Genomic DNA, 17481 nt, shown 5'->3' on the forward strand with positions numbered 1-17481 from the left:
AATCAGTCGGCCAGATAGTTGTCTTCCAAATTTCTTGGCAGAGATGAGTGAGTGCCTCCTGTGCCGCTTCACTTCCTTGAAAGATTTCAATTTTTATTCCATCAATTCCTGGTGCCTTGTTCTTTGCCAATTCCTTCAGTGCACTTTGGACTTCCTCCTTCAGTATCATTGTTTCTTGATCATATGCTACCTCTTGAAACTGTTGAACATTAACCATTTCCTTTTGGTACAGTGACTCTGTGTGTATTCCTTCCATCTTCTCTTGATGCTTTCTGCATCATTTAATAATTTGCCCAGAGAATCTTTCAATAACGAAAGTGAGGCTTGAATTTTTTCTTCCCAGCTTGACAAATGCTGAGCATGTTCTTCCTTTTTGGTTTTCTGACTCCAGATCTTTGCACATTTTGTTGTATCTTCTCGAGCTGATCTTTGAAATTTTCTGTTCAGTTCTTGGACCTCCTCATTTCTTCCATTTGCTTTAGCATCTCTATGCTGGAGAGCAAGTTTCAGAGTATCTTCTGACATCCATTTTGACCTTTTCCTTATTTCTTGTCTTCTAAATCACTTTTTGATTTCTTCGTGTCTGATGTTCTTGATGTCATCCCAGAACTCTTCTGGTCTTCGGTCTTTAGTGTTAATGTATCAAATCTGTTCTTCAGATGATCTCTGAATTCAGGTGGGATATATTCAAGGTCGTATTTTGGCTCTCATGGACTTGTTTTCATTTTCTTCAGCTTCAAGTTGAATTTGCATATGAGTAATTGATGGTCTATTCCACAGTCTGCCCCTGACCTTGTTTTCGCTGATGATATGGAGCTTTTCCATCGTCTCTTTCTGCAGATGTAGTCAATTTGATTTCTGTGTATTGCATTTGGTGAGGTCCTTGTGTATAGTTGCCTTTTATGCTGTTTAAAGAAGGTGTTTGAAATGAACAAATCATTGGTTTTGCAGAATTCTGTCATTCGTTCTCCAGCATCATTTCTGTCACCAAGGCCATATTTTCCAATTACTGATCCTTCCTCTTTGTTCCCAGCCTTTGCATTCCAATCACCAGTAATGATCAATGCATCTTGATTGCATGTTTGATCGATTTCAGATTGAAGACGTTCATAGAATTCTTCTATTTTATCCTCACTGGCTTTAGTGGTTGGTGCGTAAATTTGAATAATAGTGGTATTAGCTGGGCTTCCCTGTAGGTGCATGAATATTATCCTATCACAGACAGCGTTGTACCTTATGACTGATCTGGATATGTTCTTTTTGACAATGAATGCAACACCATTCGTCTTCAATTTGTCATTCTCAGCTTAGTAAACCATGTGGTTGTCAGAATCAAAATGGCAATACCATTTCAGCTCACTAATGTCTGAGATATCGATGTTTATGCATTCCATTTCATTTTCTACAACTTCCAATTTTCCCAGATTCATACTTCATATATTACATGTTCCTATTTTCAGTGGGTGTTTACAGTTGTTTCTCTTCATTTTGAGTTGTGCCCCATCAGCAAATGAAGGTCCCGCGGGCTTTTCTCCCATGGGCTTTACTCCATTCGTGTCATCATGGTCAGCTCTACTTTGAGGAGGCAGCTCTTCCACAGTCGCATTTTGAGTGCCTTCTAACCTGAGGGGCTCATTTTCCGGCACTATATCTGACAGTATTTGTCTGCTATTCATTCATAAGGTTTTCAGTGACTTAATATTCGGAAGTAGTTCATCACTCTTCCTAGTCTGTCTTCGTCTGGAAGTTCATCTGAAACCTGTCTACCATGCGTGACCCTACTGGTATTTAAAATACCGGTGGCATAGCTTTCAGAATCACAGCAACTCACAAGCCACCACAGTACAACAAACTGACAGATGAGTGGTGGTTATGACTCTTAGTGACCTTGTATAGCGTTTCCAAGAAGCAGCTGGTAGGTTTGAACTGCCACTTTGCTGTTAGCAGTCAAGTGTTTATCCTATAGCACCAAAAACATATGTAGTTGTTAAGTGCCATTGAGTCAGTTTTGAGTCACAGTGGTCCTTATATTGGGTTTCCAAGGCTGTATAACTTTGAGGGAGCAGAAAGTCTTATTTTTATTCTGCAGTGGGCTTGAACCTCTGACTTTGTGGTTTGAAGTCCAGTGCTTATATATATATATATATATTTTTTTTTTTAAGAAAAGAAACTCTCCCTTTGTATTTTGAAGGCCAGTGAGGTTGTAGGGGACACACTAATTAGGTTGCATATTATGATTAGTTGGTCATATTCATGGAAATTTATTTGACTGATAGACCCATTTGTTTCTTTTAGGCTTATGGTCAAGGTTTAAAAAGAAGTGCTTTAAGCTCATCAGAAAGATGCCCTTCATCGGCCGCAAGGTGAGTGAATATGTGTAGATCCTTTTATTTCCCCTTGAAGATCATACTTTTCTTCCTTCTATTCACTAAACCCAGTGTTCTCAGGATGCTTCACCAGGTTTGGCCCCTGGGCTATCATTTGCTGATCCCAGGTTTAGGGATTTACCGAGAAAACAGAGCTAGTTTCTTGCTCTTTGTACCTGTCTGTGGTAAAGTACCCTTTATTGGATCCCCTCTGCCTTCCACCCACACCTGAGGATAAGATATTCACCTTTGCACCCTCTGGTCTTTATGACAGATGAAGATAAACAGGGAAAGGCCTTTGCAAACTCTGAATTAGACACAGGAGTCCTTGATGTCTGCCTTTCCCCCTTACCCTGCATGCCTCCCAATCTCATTTGTCCCTACCTTCAGGCTTGCTGTCGTTTCAGGCTTCTAATGCCCTTTCTTGGCCAGACCCGGAGAGCTGGCAACTATCTTTAGCCTTTGCCTCAAATCCATTCAGACCACTGTGCTAACATTCTGATCCAGGATCCACGGAAAAGTAGAAGCAATAACCGGGTGGAGAGGGGGGTGGGAGGGTATAGGCTTTTATTTGCTTCCCCAACCGTAGTAAATTCTAGAAGTAAATCTCCTTTAATATCTAGGGTTCGGCATGAGGTAAGGGAGGGCGTTATAGAAGATGGACTACAACTCGATGACACTTAACAACAACAACAGTGTCTCAGAGATGCTAAGATTTGTCATTATGTCCCGACTTTCTGTCCTCATCCCTCTCACTTGTCTTTTTCAGTTCCCAGATTTTGGGACAAATAAATGCTAAGCTTCCAGAACCCATTTCTAAATTTATAAAGTAACAGAATTACCAGGTCCCTGGAGAGATCTAATCACTTCATTTTGCATAAGCAGATTTGGAGGCTCAAAGACAATAGTCATTTGATGTGTGTGTTTTTCCTATTTACTCACACTTATTTACACAACACATTTATTGTACAGTGTCAGGTACTATCTGTGCACTTGGGGATATGGTGGTGAACAACACCGAGTTCTTCTCATAGCACATGCTTTTAGTAGGAAAGACAGAACATAAGTCAGCACAATATATAGGATTTCATTTTGAAATCATAGCTGTTTGGAAACTAGAATTGGGCAATGTGGTTGAGACTCAGGCAAGGATTGGCACTGGAGAAGTGGAATGCTTGTTTGTTATTTGGTTTTTGCAGCAGCATGGTCTAGGCATGGAAGCCCAGCTTTCATAATTTGTTCCTGCTGTTTGGTTGCTGTTTATACAGCCTAATCCTTTATTCACAAGTTGGAAAATACCGTCTTGTCCAGTGTGCCCAGGTGTTGCTGCCATCCTACCTGTGGACTATGACAGAGGTTTTTAAGGGTAGCTGTCCCTCTGGCTTCACTGAACACCAGAGCTAACATGATTTTCTTATAATCTAATCATCCAGGGCGAGGAGAGGAGTAAGATCTTGGGCATCATAAATAATATTTTAATAAATATCTTGCTGGAAGCCTGTCATTGTAACAGACATAACGGTAACATGGAGCTGAACTCCAAACCTCCCCCTCATACGTCTGAGGGTATGCGGCCTTGCTGCTCTCGTACCCGGCTCACTTATTTTATCCTCAGGGCTTTTCAGTTTTGACACTTTATTTTCTGTCCCTTGGTAAAAATACGCTTTATGAGGATAAGTTTCTGTTGGTATTGGTCACTGTATTCCTGCTCCTTAGTACAGGTTGTTGTTGTTGAGTGCTGGCAAGTTGGTCCCAACTCATAGTGATCCTTTATATGGTTTCTGAGGCTATAAATCTTTGTGGGAGCAGAAAACCTCATCTTTTCCCCATGGAGCAGATGGCCGGCTGAAACCACCAACCTTGTGGTTCATAGTCCAGTGCTTATCCTACAGAGCCACCATACTCCCCTTAGTATAGGTATGTCTTGTTTAATATCCATTATTATTGTTGTTGTTAAATGGAACCAAGTCGGTTCCAACTTATTGTGACTCTGTATAGAGTTTATGAGGAGCAGCTGATGGGTTTGAACTGCCGACCTTGCAGCTCAAACTGACCTTGCAGTCCAGTGCATTATCCTGTTGCACCACACCAGGACTGTATTCTGTGAAATGGGAAGTTATGCAAACACCATATTATATAGTCTCTGTGTTTGTGTTTCGCGGTACACATGTATTACGCTGCCCTGGCTTAGTTAGTACCTGGAGCTCTCTAAGCGGCAATGAGAGGCCTGGTTGCACCTGGAACCCCTGAGAGACTGAGTGGAGCAGGTGCAGCCCAACGTCTCACAGGCAGACACCTGCAGGGTGGTTGGGCAGGACATGTGCCAACAGTAGCTGTAGGAGCTGTGTCAGCTGTCGCTGGGATGGAGGCGACAGGATTGATGCCAGCCTAGCGCCCTTCCAGGCGTGTTCTTCCTCCCTACCCCACGAACGTATATGCGGTCCGATGTTGTGTGAATGGATGCTGTGCAGTACATTCCTGTAGTCACTCAGCAAAGAAGATGCCTCAGACGCTGTGGCTCTGAATATAGAGAATAAATAACCATAAGTGGTCCATCCCAGAGCAGAAAGAACCTTGGTTCCTCCAAGCGTTTTAGTAGCAAAGTGCAACTTGAGCTATAATACAGTCTTCCTGGCAGTTCTAATATGTCTTGTATTTGTTTGTAGGGAGTTGTGTCGGGCCTCTGAGTTCCTGGCATTGAAGGAGTCCGTCATCTGCACGAGATGATGGCGCTTGGCCTTTTTGCTGACTCTCACTGATGGCTCACCTTCTGTTCCTTTAGCATGCTGGAACTGCTGCCAGGGCAGGAGCAAGGTCCAAATATTGCCCTCCAAGAAGTGCTGACTCCAGAAAATGCAAACCCAGAGACACAGTGGTGATGTCGTGTTGGGGGTGTGTTGAGTGCATCTTTGACAGTTGAAGAGGAAGTTGGCTTTTCAGATTTCTAGGAGTCCTGGGGTGATGCTGTAGGATTAAGCTCTGGACCCCCGCAAGATCAGCAGTTGCACACTCACCAGCCACTCCTCAAAAGCCCTATACAAGGTTGCTATGAGTTGGAACTGACTCCATGGCACTCAACAACAATAAGAGGCCTTTGCACCTTCCAGAAAATGTCACTACGGCTGTCTGTGAACGAGCACCCTCTTAGGGTGGTGGTGGTGTGCTGTGGGGTCAGTTCCAACTCATAGTGAACCTGCAGAGGGCATCTGAGGGTGTAAATCTTTCCAGGAGCAGAAAACCTCATCTTTCTCCCATGGAATGGCTGGTAGTTTTGAACTGCTGACCTTAAGGTTAGAAGCCCAACTTGTAACCACTACACTACCCAAGCTCCTGTTGTTTGCGATGGATATTTAAAATCCTGTGCTCTGAAACGCTTCTGTGAATGTGCGGGAGCATACAGGGGATAAAGTTATGGGAACTTCCTAGAGATTCCCAAACACCTTGAGGAGGTGAGTGGTAGACCTGGGGGCTCAGGACCATAGTCTCAGGGAACAATAGTGTCAGTTGACATAACACAGGCCTGCTTTGGTGAGTGGCAGCTGGGCTTTTAAAGCTCATGAGCAGCCATCTAAAGTCCTCCCTGTCTGGAGGAAAGAAGACAGATGAAAACTGAAGATACATGGAAACAGCTTGTCTAGTGAGCTAGTGACCACATGACCATCAGTGTCCATGACCCTGACAGCAAAAGAACTAGATGGGTGCCTGGCTACCACTGCCAACTTCTCCGAAAGGGATCACATTAAAAGGTCCTGGAGAGAATGGGAGAAAAATGTGGAACAAAGCTCAGAATCATAAAAAAAAGACCAGGCTGACTGGTTGACTAGAGACTGGTAGCACTCCTGAAACTATGACCCCCAGTCACCCTTCAGGTCTGGAACTGGACTCACCCACATGGCTCAGTTTTCCGAACAACAGACTAGGGACGTAGACACACCTTTAGAGTAATCAACCATTTGAGATCAAAAGGGCAGCAATGACCAAAACGAAAGTTCAGAAGGGTTAGGAAAGGAAGAGTGGAAACGGGAAACACAGAGAGGAAGTGGACTTCGTGATGTTACATCGTGAGGATCTTCATCAGTGAGATGTTTGAATTATCGAAGGTGAGACTGATCACCTGCTCTGTAAACCTTCACCCAATACACAAGAAGAAGTTGAAGTTTAAATAAATAATCCTCTTAGTGCTGCGGCTACTGTGCTGTGCCGGGTGTCGAACACGTGATGGTTCTCCCCAGCATACTGTACTCGTCCATCTCCGTGCTAACTTTGCCATTCTTACCTTTACCAGATCCAAGAAAAACTGAACAAGACCAAGGATGATATTAGTAAGAACATGTCATTCCTGAAAGTGGGCAAGGAGTATGTGAAGGTTCTGCCCGCCCAGGGCCTGAGCTCGTCTGCCGTTCTGGAGAAGCTTAAAGAGTACAGCTCAATGGGTATGTGAAACATCATTTCATGTCTGCATCAGTTAAGAGTGGCTTACCCCTGGGACTCACATGTTCAAGGGCGACACTTTGTTTTAAAGGCTGCATTTCGTACTTTAAATTCATCCTTACCCATACAACATGCAAATCTCACAGATAGTGGCATTCAGTGCCATTTTCTTTTGTAAGCTTGAATAAAACATGCATTTATGTTCTTAAAAAGTGAACATGTTGTTGTTAGGTGCCATCGAGTCGGTACCGACCCATAGCGACCTTATACACAGCAGAACAAAACACTGCCCGATTCTGGGCCAACCTCACTACTGTTGCCACGCTTGAGTCCATTGATGCTGCCACTTGGCCAATCCAATCCCACCACCTTACCGAACATGATATCCTTCTCTAGTGACTGGTCCCTCCTAACAATATGTCCGAAGTATGAGAGATGAAGTTTGGCCATCTTGGCCTCCAAGGAGCACTCTGGTCGTACTTCTTCTAACATAGATCTGTTCGTTCTTTTGGCAGCCCATGGCACTTTCAATATTCTCCTCCAACACCATAACTCAGAAGCATTAATTCTTCTATGGTCTTCCTTATTCACTGTCACATCCATATGAGGTTATTGAAAATACCATGGCTTGGGTCAGGCGTACCTTAGTCCAACCAAAGTTGACATCTTTGCTCTTCAACATTTTAATAAGGTCTTGTGCTGCAGATTTGCCCAATGAAAATGTCGTTTGATTTCTCGACTCCTGCTTCTTTGAGTGCTGATAGTTTATCCAAGAAGAATGAAGTCCTTGACAACTTCGATCTTTTCTCCATTGATAAGAATGTTGTTTATTGGTCCAGTGGTGAGGATTTTTGTTTCTTTACATTAAGATGTAATCCATACTGAAGGCTGTGCTCTTTGATCTTCATCAGTAAATGTTTTAAAGAAAATAAAAAGTCACTATAGTTAGGGTTAATGCACCAGACTGCAAAGCTGTTTGAACTGCAAGGTCAGCGGTTCAAGCTCACCAGATGTGCCTCGGAAACCCTATACAGGGTCGCTATGGGTCGGAATCAACTTGACGGCACTTAACAACAATAGTCCCATTCGAGTCCTGGTGTGGCGCTGTAGGATAAGTACTAGACTGCAAGGCTGCTCCTCAGAACCCTTTACAGGGTCAGTATGAGTCAGAACTGACTCGATGGCACTTACCAACAACATTGTTCCATCATCAAAAGAAACAGACAATAGATGTGAGGGTAAGTAAAAAATATTGCTTAAAAGCCATAGAAGACTGCTACACAAAAATATTGAAGCGTGACGTGATTGTTACTCAACACACCATCCATCTAGGCATCGATTTCCTTTCTCTGACCTGTCCCTGAAGAACTCTGCGCTCTTCAGTGACGAAAACGTCAAAACAGCTGTTGGCATCCTTGAGGGACTCAAAATTGTGTTTCTTTTCAATGTTTGAGTTTGGGGAACAAAAAGAAGTCTGAAGGGGCAAGATCAAGGCTGGCATAGTTGTGATGGGGTAAAATTCCTTGATGCTACTTTCCTGGACTTTTCCTCACCAACGCAGTATTCTGTTTTCTTAAAACTTCTTCCTAATAAGCCTCTGTGGTCATCCTGTGTCCTTCGAGAAAATCTGTCGAGATTGTTGTTGTTAGGTGTCAAGTTGGTTCAGACTCATAGCAGCCCTCTGTACAACAAAACGAAACACTGCCCGGTTATGTGCCATCTTCACCGCTTTGGAGCCCCCCGAAAGCAGTCACCATAACCTTCTGGGAGTCCTGATGTGGTGCCATAGGACAAACACCAGATTGTTAACCATAAGGGCGACAGTTCACACCCACCAGCCGCTCCTTGGAAACCATACAGAAGATTGCTGAGTCAGAACTGACTGGACAGCACTTGGCAACAACAAAAAACAACCCTAACCTTCTGAGCTGACTCTTCTCTGCCCAGCAGACCCCCTCAGAAGCCTCTGTTTTGATTAGACGGTTTTTTAAAGGCACCCTGATGAGACTAAATTTATGACTGAGGGAGCTTGTTTATAGCCATCCACTGATGATCTCTGAGACATGTTTAAACATGTTTTGTTTGGAAGAGACTGGCATATGTATGAAGTAGAACCCTAGTAACAATACTCTTTGTCCTACCCTCATATATGCCAGAATATTATGAGTGTGAATACCTATGTTATGAGTGTGAATACATATGGGAGGGGTCAATAGGCCACATAGCATAATGATTTAAAGTACAGCCCATGAAATCAGCCTGGATTCACTTCCTGTTTCTACCACTTTAAAGTATGACCTTGGGTAAGGTTCATAACTTCTCTGTGTCTCATTATCTCTGCCCCTACAATAGGGATAATAATAATAATAGTACTGATTAGAAAAGATACTATGTAATTATACGTGTAATGTCTTACAGTGCCTGCCATTTAATAAGTACTCTATAAATATTAACAATGATTATAACTGGGAGTGCAGTGGCTCCATAGGATAAGCACTGCACTGCGAACCACAAAATCCATGATTCAAGCCTGACAGCCACTCCACGGGAGAAAGATGAGACTTTCTGCTCCCGTGAAGATTTAAAAAACCTTGCAGAACCTAAACACGGTCTCTGTGAGTCGGAACCAACTTGATGACACTAACAACAACAGTAACAAGAATCATTTTTACTGTTATTCACCCAAACACACACACGTTTATTACAAAGTAAGATCACATTTAAAATACTTTTCAAAAATAAGCTCTTTAGTTTTATGAAGAAGTTGCAGAGGTGTTACAGAGCGTTCTCATGCTCCTCATTTAGCTCCCGTGTTGTAACTTCGTTATTTGAAGGGCATCAGAAAGTTTGTGGGAAAATTCCTTTTTTTTTTCCCATTATCTTTTATTTCTAATTCTCCATGAACTTTTTAAAGCTCACTCATATAATATAGGTACATTTGTCAAAACTAATAAATTAATATTGGTACAATACTGTTGTGTGCTTTAGAGTTGGCTCTGACTCATAGTAACTCTGTATAGGGTTTCTGAGGCTATAAATCTTAATGGGAGCAGAAAGACTGCTGGTGGATTCAAACCACCGACCATGCAGTTAACAGCCCAACCTGTAACCCACTACACTAGCATGGCTCCAGTACAAATGTTGTTGTTGTTGTTAAGTGCTATTGAGTCGATTCCAACCCATAGCAACCCTGTATTGGGTTTCCAAGGAGCAACTGGTGAGCTTGAACCACCGACCTTGCAGTTCAAACAACTTTGCAGTCTGATGCATTAGCCCACAGTGTCACACCAGGACTCTAGTATAAATATTATTGGCTATAAATTCAGCTTGCATTACCCCAGTTCTCCACCAGTATCGCTTTTCCCATGAAATTTCTAGTTGGAATGTTTTGTTGTCGTTAAGTGCTATTGAGTTGATTCCCGAACCCATAACTATCCTGTGTAGGGTTTTTGAGGAGCAGCTGGTAGGTTTGAACTGCTGACCTTGTGGTTCGCAGTCTAATGCTGATCTTACAGTGCCACACCAGGAGTCTTGGCATGTTTTTGTGGTGGTGATGTGCTGTGGGGTCGGTTCCAACTCACAATGACCCTGTACAGGGTTTCCGAGGCTGTGAATCTTTATGGGAGCAGAAAACCTCATCTTTCTCCCACGGAACTGCTGGTAGTTTCGAACTACTGACCCTGAGGTTAGCAGCCTGATTCATAACCACTACGCTACCAGAGCACGTTTTAGGTGGTATAAAATCAGATCTAGTCTAGAGTATAGATATTCATGATACAAACCTGGGGTATCATCGTAAGGCCCATATACTAGAGTTCCATGGTTATGAGGGCTGGTTGTACCCACCCCACCATATTTCTTTCCCTTTAACATTTAAGTCACTGCCCACTGCTACAGTGTGTTGCATTAATAAACAACAAGAAATGAAATCACGTATCCTGTTTGTGGGTTAAACATTGGGCTGCTAACTGAGAAATTCGGGGTTAGAACTCATCAGCTGCTTCCATGGAAGAAAGATAAGGCAGTTTGCTTCTGTCAAGCTTTACAGCCTTGGAAACCCTGTGTGTGGGGCAGTTCTTTAGGGTCGCCATGAGTCGGAATCTACCCAACAGCCTTGGTTTCATCCTTTGTGGAAGGTTGGTAGCCCCTGGTTCAAGGTGTGCTTGGTATAGAGTGGTGTCCTGTAAGAAAAGAGTGTGAGTCAAGTGGCCACAAGCCAGAGCTTGGCAGATTTCAGTGGGAACAAGGAATGTGCTTGTAGGTTTCCCATTTGGTCACCGGTGGTCTTGTTAGAACTGAAGGTCTTTGCTCTGTACAGTCTGGCTATGTGCAGTTCCCACTGTGTCTGTAGTAGCTTTCTCATTACCCGTTTTTAATAGCCATGGTATAGCATAAGGATGAAGACACCCATATCAACAGGTTTGTTGGTATAAAGTAGTAAGTCTTGAGGGAGCACCTTGGGCAGGAGGTGGAAAGTTTGACTTTATTCATGATCTTAAGCACTGGCAAGTAGCAACAATAACAAAGCCAAAATAGAAAACTTGTTGCCATGGGTGGCACTGAGTTAGTGACTTCACAGTGTCTGATCTATCGTTAAGTCCATTGCAGATTTTTAGTGACCTCTGGGAAGGTTTGAACTGACAACCTTTCAGTTACTAGCCAAGGGCTTACCTGTTTGTGCCATGTGAAGACCCTAGAGTGTTGGAAGCAGATGGCTAATTCTGGTGTGTGTTCCAGGCTTGTCTAAAGGGAGGAGGGTGCTACGACCAGAGTGCTGATGGTTATCTCTAGTGTGGTTTGTCCTGTCCTGGATTCTGTTCTCTGATGAGAATGTACTGAAATGTACTCTTGGCTTACCTCTTCCCTGTCAATTCTCCTTGTAACAGCCCCCACACTATGAATGGATAGAAAAGGAGGGAAGGAGAAGGTCTAAGTAAAGCTTTGTAGAAAATACACGGGGACAGAGGAAAACATTCTTGCTGACAGAAGGTAGTTGGGGATGAATGAAGACAGCTCGGTATTGTACCTGTACCCACTGCTTTCCAGCTACTTCCGACTCGTAGCAACACTTTGGGACAACGTAGAACTGCTCCTTAGGGTTTCCGAGGCTGTCAGTCTTTACCAGAGACCTTGTGGTTCCCAACCCAGTGCCTAACCCTCTGCACCACCAGGGGTCCTTTATTGTACCTTGTTGTTAGTGCCATTGAGTCATTGCCAACTGTGTAGGGTTTCCGAGGAGTTGCTGGTGGGTTTGAACTGCCAACCTTGTGGTTAGCAGTCCAATGCGGATCCTACAGCGCTGTACCAGGAATCCGAGATGTTGTTAATATCTTCTGCACTGTTGCTGACAATAATTGGTGGTTATAATTTATTTTGCTGTGAAGCACTTTTTTGAAATTTTTTCCTTACTTGATATAATGAAGAGTGCCATTGGGTTTGCATTCACACATTTTCCCCCTTTTTGTACCCAGAGGGCTTATTTCTTAATAGTTTCCTAGTGGAACCTTGTAGTCTTCCCAAAGGTTCCTGCATACTGACCTGGTGGCCTTGCTGTCTTCCACAGATGTCTACTGGCAGCAGGGCCGAGCCTCGGGAACAGTGTACCACGGGGAGGATCAGCTCACCGAGCTCCTGGTGAAGGTGAGTGTCCGTACTGGCTGCAGTGGCCTCGTCCTGGAGTTGTTTGGTCTTTGCTGGTTTGTTTGTTGTTGTGAAGTGCTGTCAAGTCAGTTCCGGCCCATAGCTACCTGGTAATAGGGTTTCTGAGGAGCGACTGATGAGCTTGAACTGCCAGCCTTGCGGTTCAAACCGACTTTGCAGTCCAGCGCATGAACCCACAGCGTCACTCCAGGACACCTTTGCTAGTTTACATGGCCTCGTTCCCCTTTACTTTAGTAATGAAAACCAATTACTTAAGGGAAAATTACTGTTAAAATGAAACTACAGAACTTTAGAAAGTTTAAGTTCCTCTTCACCCAAACATAGGCAGATGCATAAGTTGTCTAAGACATCATCAGTCTGTAAGAAAGTAAAATAAATGTCACTCATGCTTGTAGACATTAGATGTCTCTAATAACCTGCATAGAGGACAGGTTACTAAGGGAGGTAATGTCATCATTTGAGCTGATTACTAGTGAGGCAGAATCTGTGTGATAAGAAGAGATACAGCATGGGGAGCCTGGCCATTACCGACCGAAATCATGAGCCAGTAGTCTCATTTGTAATTCAAATAATTTCGTGCTTTGTTGGTTTGAGCATTGTCTTTCACTTCTATTTCTAATCAAATTTATCTTTGAAGTTTGCTGCTCTGTCTTACAAAACGGGTTGCATTTGAGTATTCCTCTCAGCCCCCTGAGGACCGGCCTCTCTGCTGTTGGCCTCCCTGCCCTCAGCCTCTCCACCGCAGACTGACCCAGCTCACAGCTAGTGTGGCAGTTATGTTCAGCTTTTTAGCTGTATTCTTAGCAGCAGGTTTTTGCCATCCCCCCTGTGTCTGCCGCAGGCCCCCTTCGGACTTCTCACTGACTTCAGTGTGTGTTTGCAGCCCTTGACCCGTGTTACAGATCTTTGAGGGGGTTCCCTCTTCTTAGCTCTCCTTTTTCCCTTCTTCTTCTTCTTCTTCTTCTTTTTTTTCTGTTTATAAACCTCTGGGGTGGCTATATATTACAATATTACAAGCAAACTCCTGGCACTTTTGAGGCATAGCCCTTCTATCAGGCCTACAAACTGACCAGCCCCTTCTTGCCACAGAAGTGTGTAATAGTCACTTCATTTGCTTAAGTGTATTAACCAATCCCTGCAAGGTTCATGGAATAGGCCAGTCATAGGCTGCAAGTTGCAGCCTGGAGTCAGACAAAAAGTATCATACCATCAAGCTGTTTACAGTTTGCTCAGGAAATATCATTCTACCAAAGGAAAGTAAACCTTTTGGGGTGGAGAACTAGGGCAAAGGTAACTAACTCCTCAGGGCTTAGAGAGGAAATCTCTTGAGCTGTTTTACCAAAGACCCAACGCAAAAAGCCACATAAAGGGGCTCATTTCACCACAACACTCAACCAAGTTCTTTGAATGCATTATATTGTTACATTTACCCCTGGAATCCTGGTGAGGTGCTGTAAGATAGCACTGGACAAAGTTAACAGTTCAAACCCACCAGCTGCTCCTCGGAAATTGTATACAGGGTTGTTGTAAATTGGAAACAATATGATGGCACTTAACAACAACCGAGCCCAATAACGTAGCTACGGTACTGTCAAGAGGAAATAACCTCCAATAGGTTATTTGACCTACGATCACAGAGCTAGAAGTGACAGTAAAACTAAGAGTTGAAACTGGATCTCTTTGTTGTCAAAGTCTGTGTTTTTAACCTCAGCTATACTTGTTCCCTTTCCACATGGTAAAATAATGTGTCTGCAGGACTGTCTCCATCATACTACAGTGTTTTTTCCATCAGATGTGCTCGCATTTCTTTGCAGGCATATGGGGATTTTGCATGGAGTAACCCACTACATCCAGATATCTTCCCAGGACTTCGTAAGATTGAGGCAGAAATCGTAAGGATTGCTTGCTCCCTTTTCAATGGAGGACCTGATTCCTGTGGAAGCGTAAGTAGCCTCCAATTGTCTTTGTTTTGTTTTTTAAGCTTAAAATCGCAGTTTATTAACGATGTTTTACTATGTTAGCAGTTATGTCTCTTGTCAGAAAATTCAGATTAATAGTGGTTTCAAAATATTGCTTGTAATTTTGAAATCCATAGACTGTCAGTGTTTTAGAGTATATTCTAGGTATTTTTCTCTTTTATCTTAAATCTTTATAAAGTTACTAGAATCATTTAAAGAACACTGTAGATTTACCAAATGTAAATATCTTGACATATGTGCTCCCTCCCTCCTACCATTCATCCATCCATCCATCCATACATCCATACATCCATCCATACATCCATACATCCATACATCCGTCATTTTGCTGAACTATCTAATACTCTTTTTGATTTACTTACCATATTAACTAAGCTGGTAGTTTACTTTTATTATTTCATTATATAGTGAATCACATTCAATTGTTGTTAAGGATAAAGGATCGGGGATGACATTTGTTTGTAAAGACACACAAGAGGATCCATCTCTTGTTTCAGTTATTTTTTCAGGTAGATGTTTGTTAGTTTTCCTAAACTGTAATTGATACAATTGTTGAGATTTGTATCACCAACTGGCATTGCCTTCTCTAGGAAGAGATGAAATCTCAGTTTATGTAGTTAGATTTGACCCTGTATACTTTACTGGTAACCTAGAGGTGATAACCCTATCAGATATATTAACAGACATTATAAAGTCCATTGATTTAATTATTGAAGTGCCCAGCCAAGGACAAGGAAATTTTATAGATAGTTTCTGTCTTTTTTTTTTTTTTTTTTTGATTTAATTATTGAAGTGCCCAGCCAAGGACAAGGAAATTTTATAGATAGTTTCTGTCTTTTGTTTTTTTTTTTCTAAACAAGCAGTATTTTTTAGTATCGTGTTGGCACCAGAAAATTCACTATGTGTAAATATTCAGTAGCTAACAAAAGTGCAGTTCCTAACATTCATTTCAAAATAAAATACCCAAACTGTTAGCCATGGATCCAACTGTAATACTACAGCAGCTTCCCTAATGGCACTTCAATGAACAGAGTGGTTTCCAGAGGGGAGACAATGGTAAACTTACAGTAAGTTGATATTCTCCTGTGCCATTAGACTGGGAACTTTTAAGAAACTGTAGGTTAAGCACCCATGAAACAGTTTGGGTTTTGTATAGTAATGTTGATAATACCTGTATCTCATGACCCAGCAATTTTCATGCCTAGGGATAGACTATAGAAACATCAGTGTACATGTATACCATATATTCATAATCGCTAAAAATTGAAAACAATTCAAATGTTTTCATATTAACAGTTGGATGGTTAAATAATTGATAGACTATTGTATGTGCTTTAATTCATTGCCGTTGCTACTGATGCTCAAATAATCCCATCTTTGGCTAGTAGGAGGTGTTTCATTTTGGCTCTTGAATCCTTTTTCTCCATCTAAGTGATCTTTCTGGTAGCGTAGTGGTTATGAATCGGGCTGGTAACTTCAGGAACAGCAGTTCAAAACTACCAGCTGTTCCACGGGAGAAAGATGAGGCTTTTTGCTCCCATAAAGATTTACAGCCTCGGAAACGCTGTACGCTATGAATCGGCACCTACTCCTCGGCACATAACCATCACCACCAAGTGACCTTTGAATGCTTCCCTGTTTTCTGGTTTGACAAAATGTTTCTTACTCATTTCCTGCTCCAAACCTGAAATTAACCATTTGTAATGAACGCTTATTTCCAAATTTAATTTATGTGTAATAAAACATTTAAAAAAATGAATCTGAATGTAACAGACAAAAAAACAAAACAAAAAGAAAAATTATAAAAGAGAGATAGAAAGAGATGAAAGATTGAGTTAGGAGAGAGATAGAAAGAGATGAAAAATTGAGTTGGAAGGCATAACATCTTTCAAATTGGTACTTAAGATTAGAGAAGAAAAATGGATAGCCTAGCTGTTAGAACACCTGCTAACCCAATGTACAAAGGAGGGCAGTTGGCAGATGGATGAGAGCTTGGCTGGTGTTAGGTGCTGTTAAGTCCATACTGACCTTATGCACAAGAGAACTAAACACTGCCTAGTCCGGCACAAACCTCAAAATCATTATTACGCTTGAGCCCATTGCTGCTGCCACTGTGCCAGTCTTATCTTGTTGGGGGGTCTCCCTCTTTTTCATTAACCCACCACTTTACCAAGCATAATGTCATTCTCTAGGAATTGTTCCCGCGTAATAATGTGTCCAAAGTATGAGAAACAACGTCTGTCCATCATGGCTTCTAAGGAACATTCTGGCTGTAATTCTTCCAACACAGATTTGTTTGTCCATGGTACTTTGGCAGTCCATGGTACTTTTAATATTCTCCAACACCATAACTCACCTGCATCAATGCTTTATGGTCTACTTTATTCATTGTCCAACTTTCACATGCATCCGAGGTTATTGAAAATACCTTGGCTTAGGTCAGGTGTACCTTAGTCCTTCAACTGGCATCTTTGCTTTTCAACATTTTAAAGAGGTCTTGTGCAGCAGATTTGTCTAATGCAGTACGTCATTTAATTTCATGACTTCTACTTCCATGAGTGTTGATTGTTGATCCTAGCAATATAAAGTCTTTGACAACTTTAATCTTTTCTCCGTTTATCTTGATATTATTTATTGGTCCAATTGTGAGGATTTTTGCTTTCTTTACATTAAGGTGCAGCCTATACTGAAGGTTGTAGTCTTTGATCTTCATCAGTATTTTAAGTCTTCTTCACTTTTCAGCAAGCAACATTGTATCATCTGCATATCGCAGGTTGTTACTAAGTCTTTCTCCAGTCCTGATGCCATGTTGTTCTTCATATAATCCATCTTCACAAATTATTTGCTCAGCGTACAGACTGAACAAGTATGGTGAAAGAATACAACCCTGGCACACACCTTTCCTAATTCTAAACCATTCAGTGATCCCTTTTTCTGTTTAAACAACTGCCTATTGGTCAATGTACAGGTTCCTCATGAGCACAATGAACTGTACCAGAGTACTCATTCTCCACAATGTTGCCCATAGCTTGTCATTATCCATA

At 42.1% G+C, this 17481-nt stretch overlaps 1 protein-coding gene across 1 annotated transcript in view; it reads left to right on the plus strand.

The window, feature by feature from the left end:
- Positions 1–17481, plus strand: part of SGPL1 (sphingosine-1-phosphate lyase 1) — a 57699-nt gene that overhangs the window by 19550 nt on the left and 20668 nt on the right. The window contains exons 2-5 of the mRNA XM_006835859.1: positions 2296–2363; positions 6652–6799; positions 12361–12437; positions 14273–14401. Coding sequence (XP_006835922.1) covers positions 2343–2363; positions 6652–6799; positions 12361–12437; positions 14273–14401 — 375 coding nt within the window. The 5' untranslated portion in view covers positions 2296–2342. The remainder of the gene's footprint in view (positions 1–2295; positions 2364–6651; positions 6800–12360; positions 12438–14272; positions 14402–17481) is intronic.

The sequence above is a fragment of the Chrysochloris asiatica genome, unplaced genomic scaffold, assembly GCF_000296735.1.
Source record: "Chrysochloris asiatica unplaced genomic scaffold, ChrAsi1.0 scaffold00020, whole genome shotgun sequence".
Taxonomy (NCBI): domain Eukaryota; kingdom Metazoa; phylum Chordata; class Mammalia; order Afrosoricida; family Chrysochloridae; genus Chrysochloris; species Chrysochloris asiatica.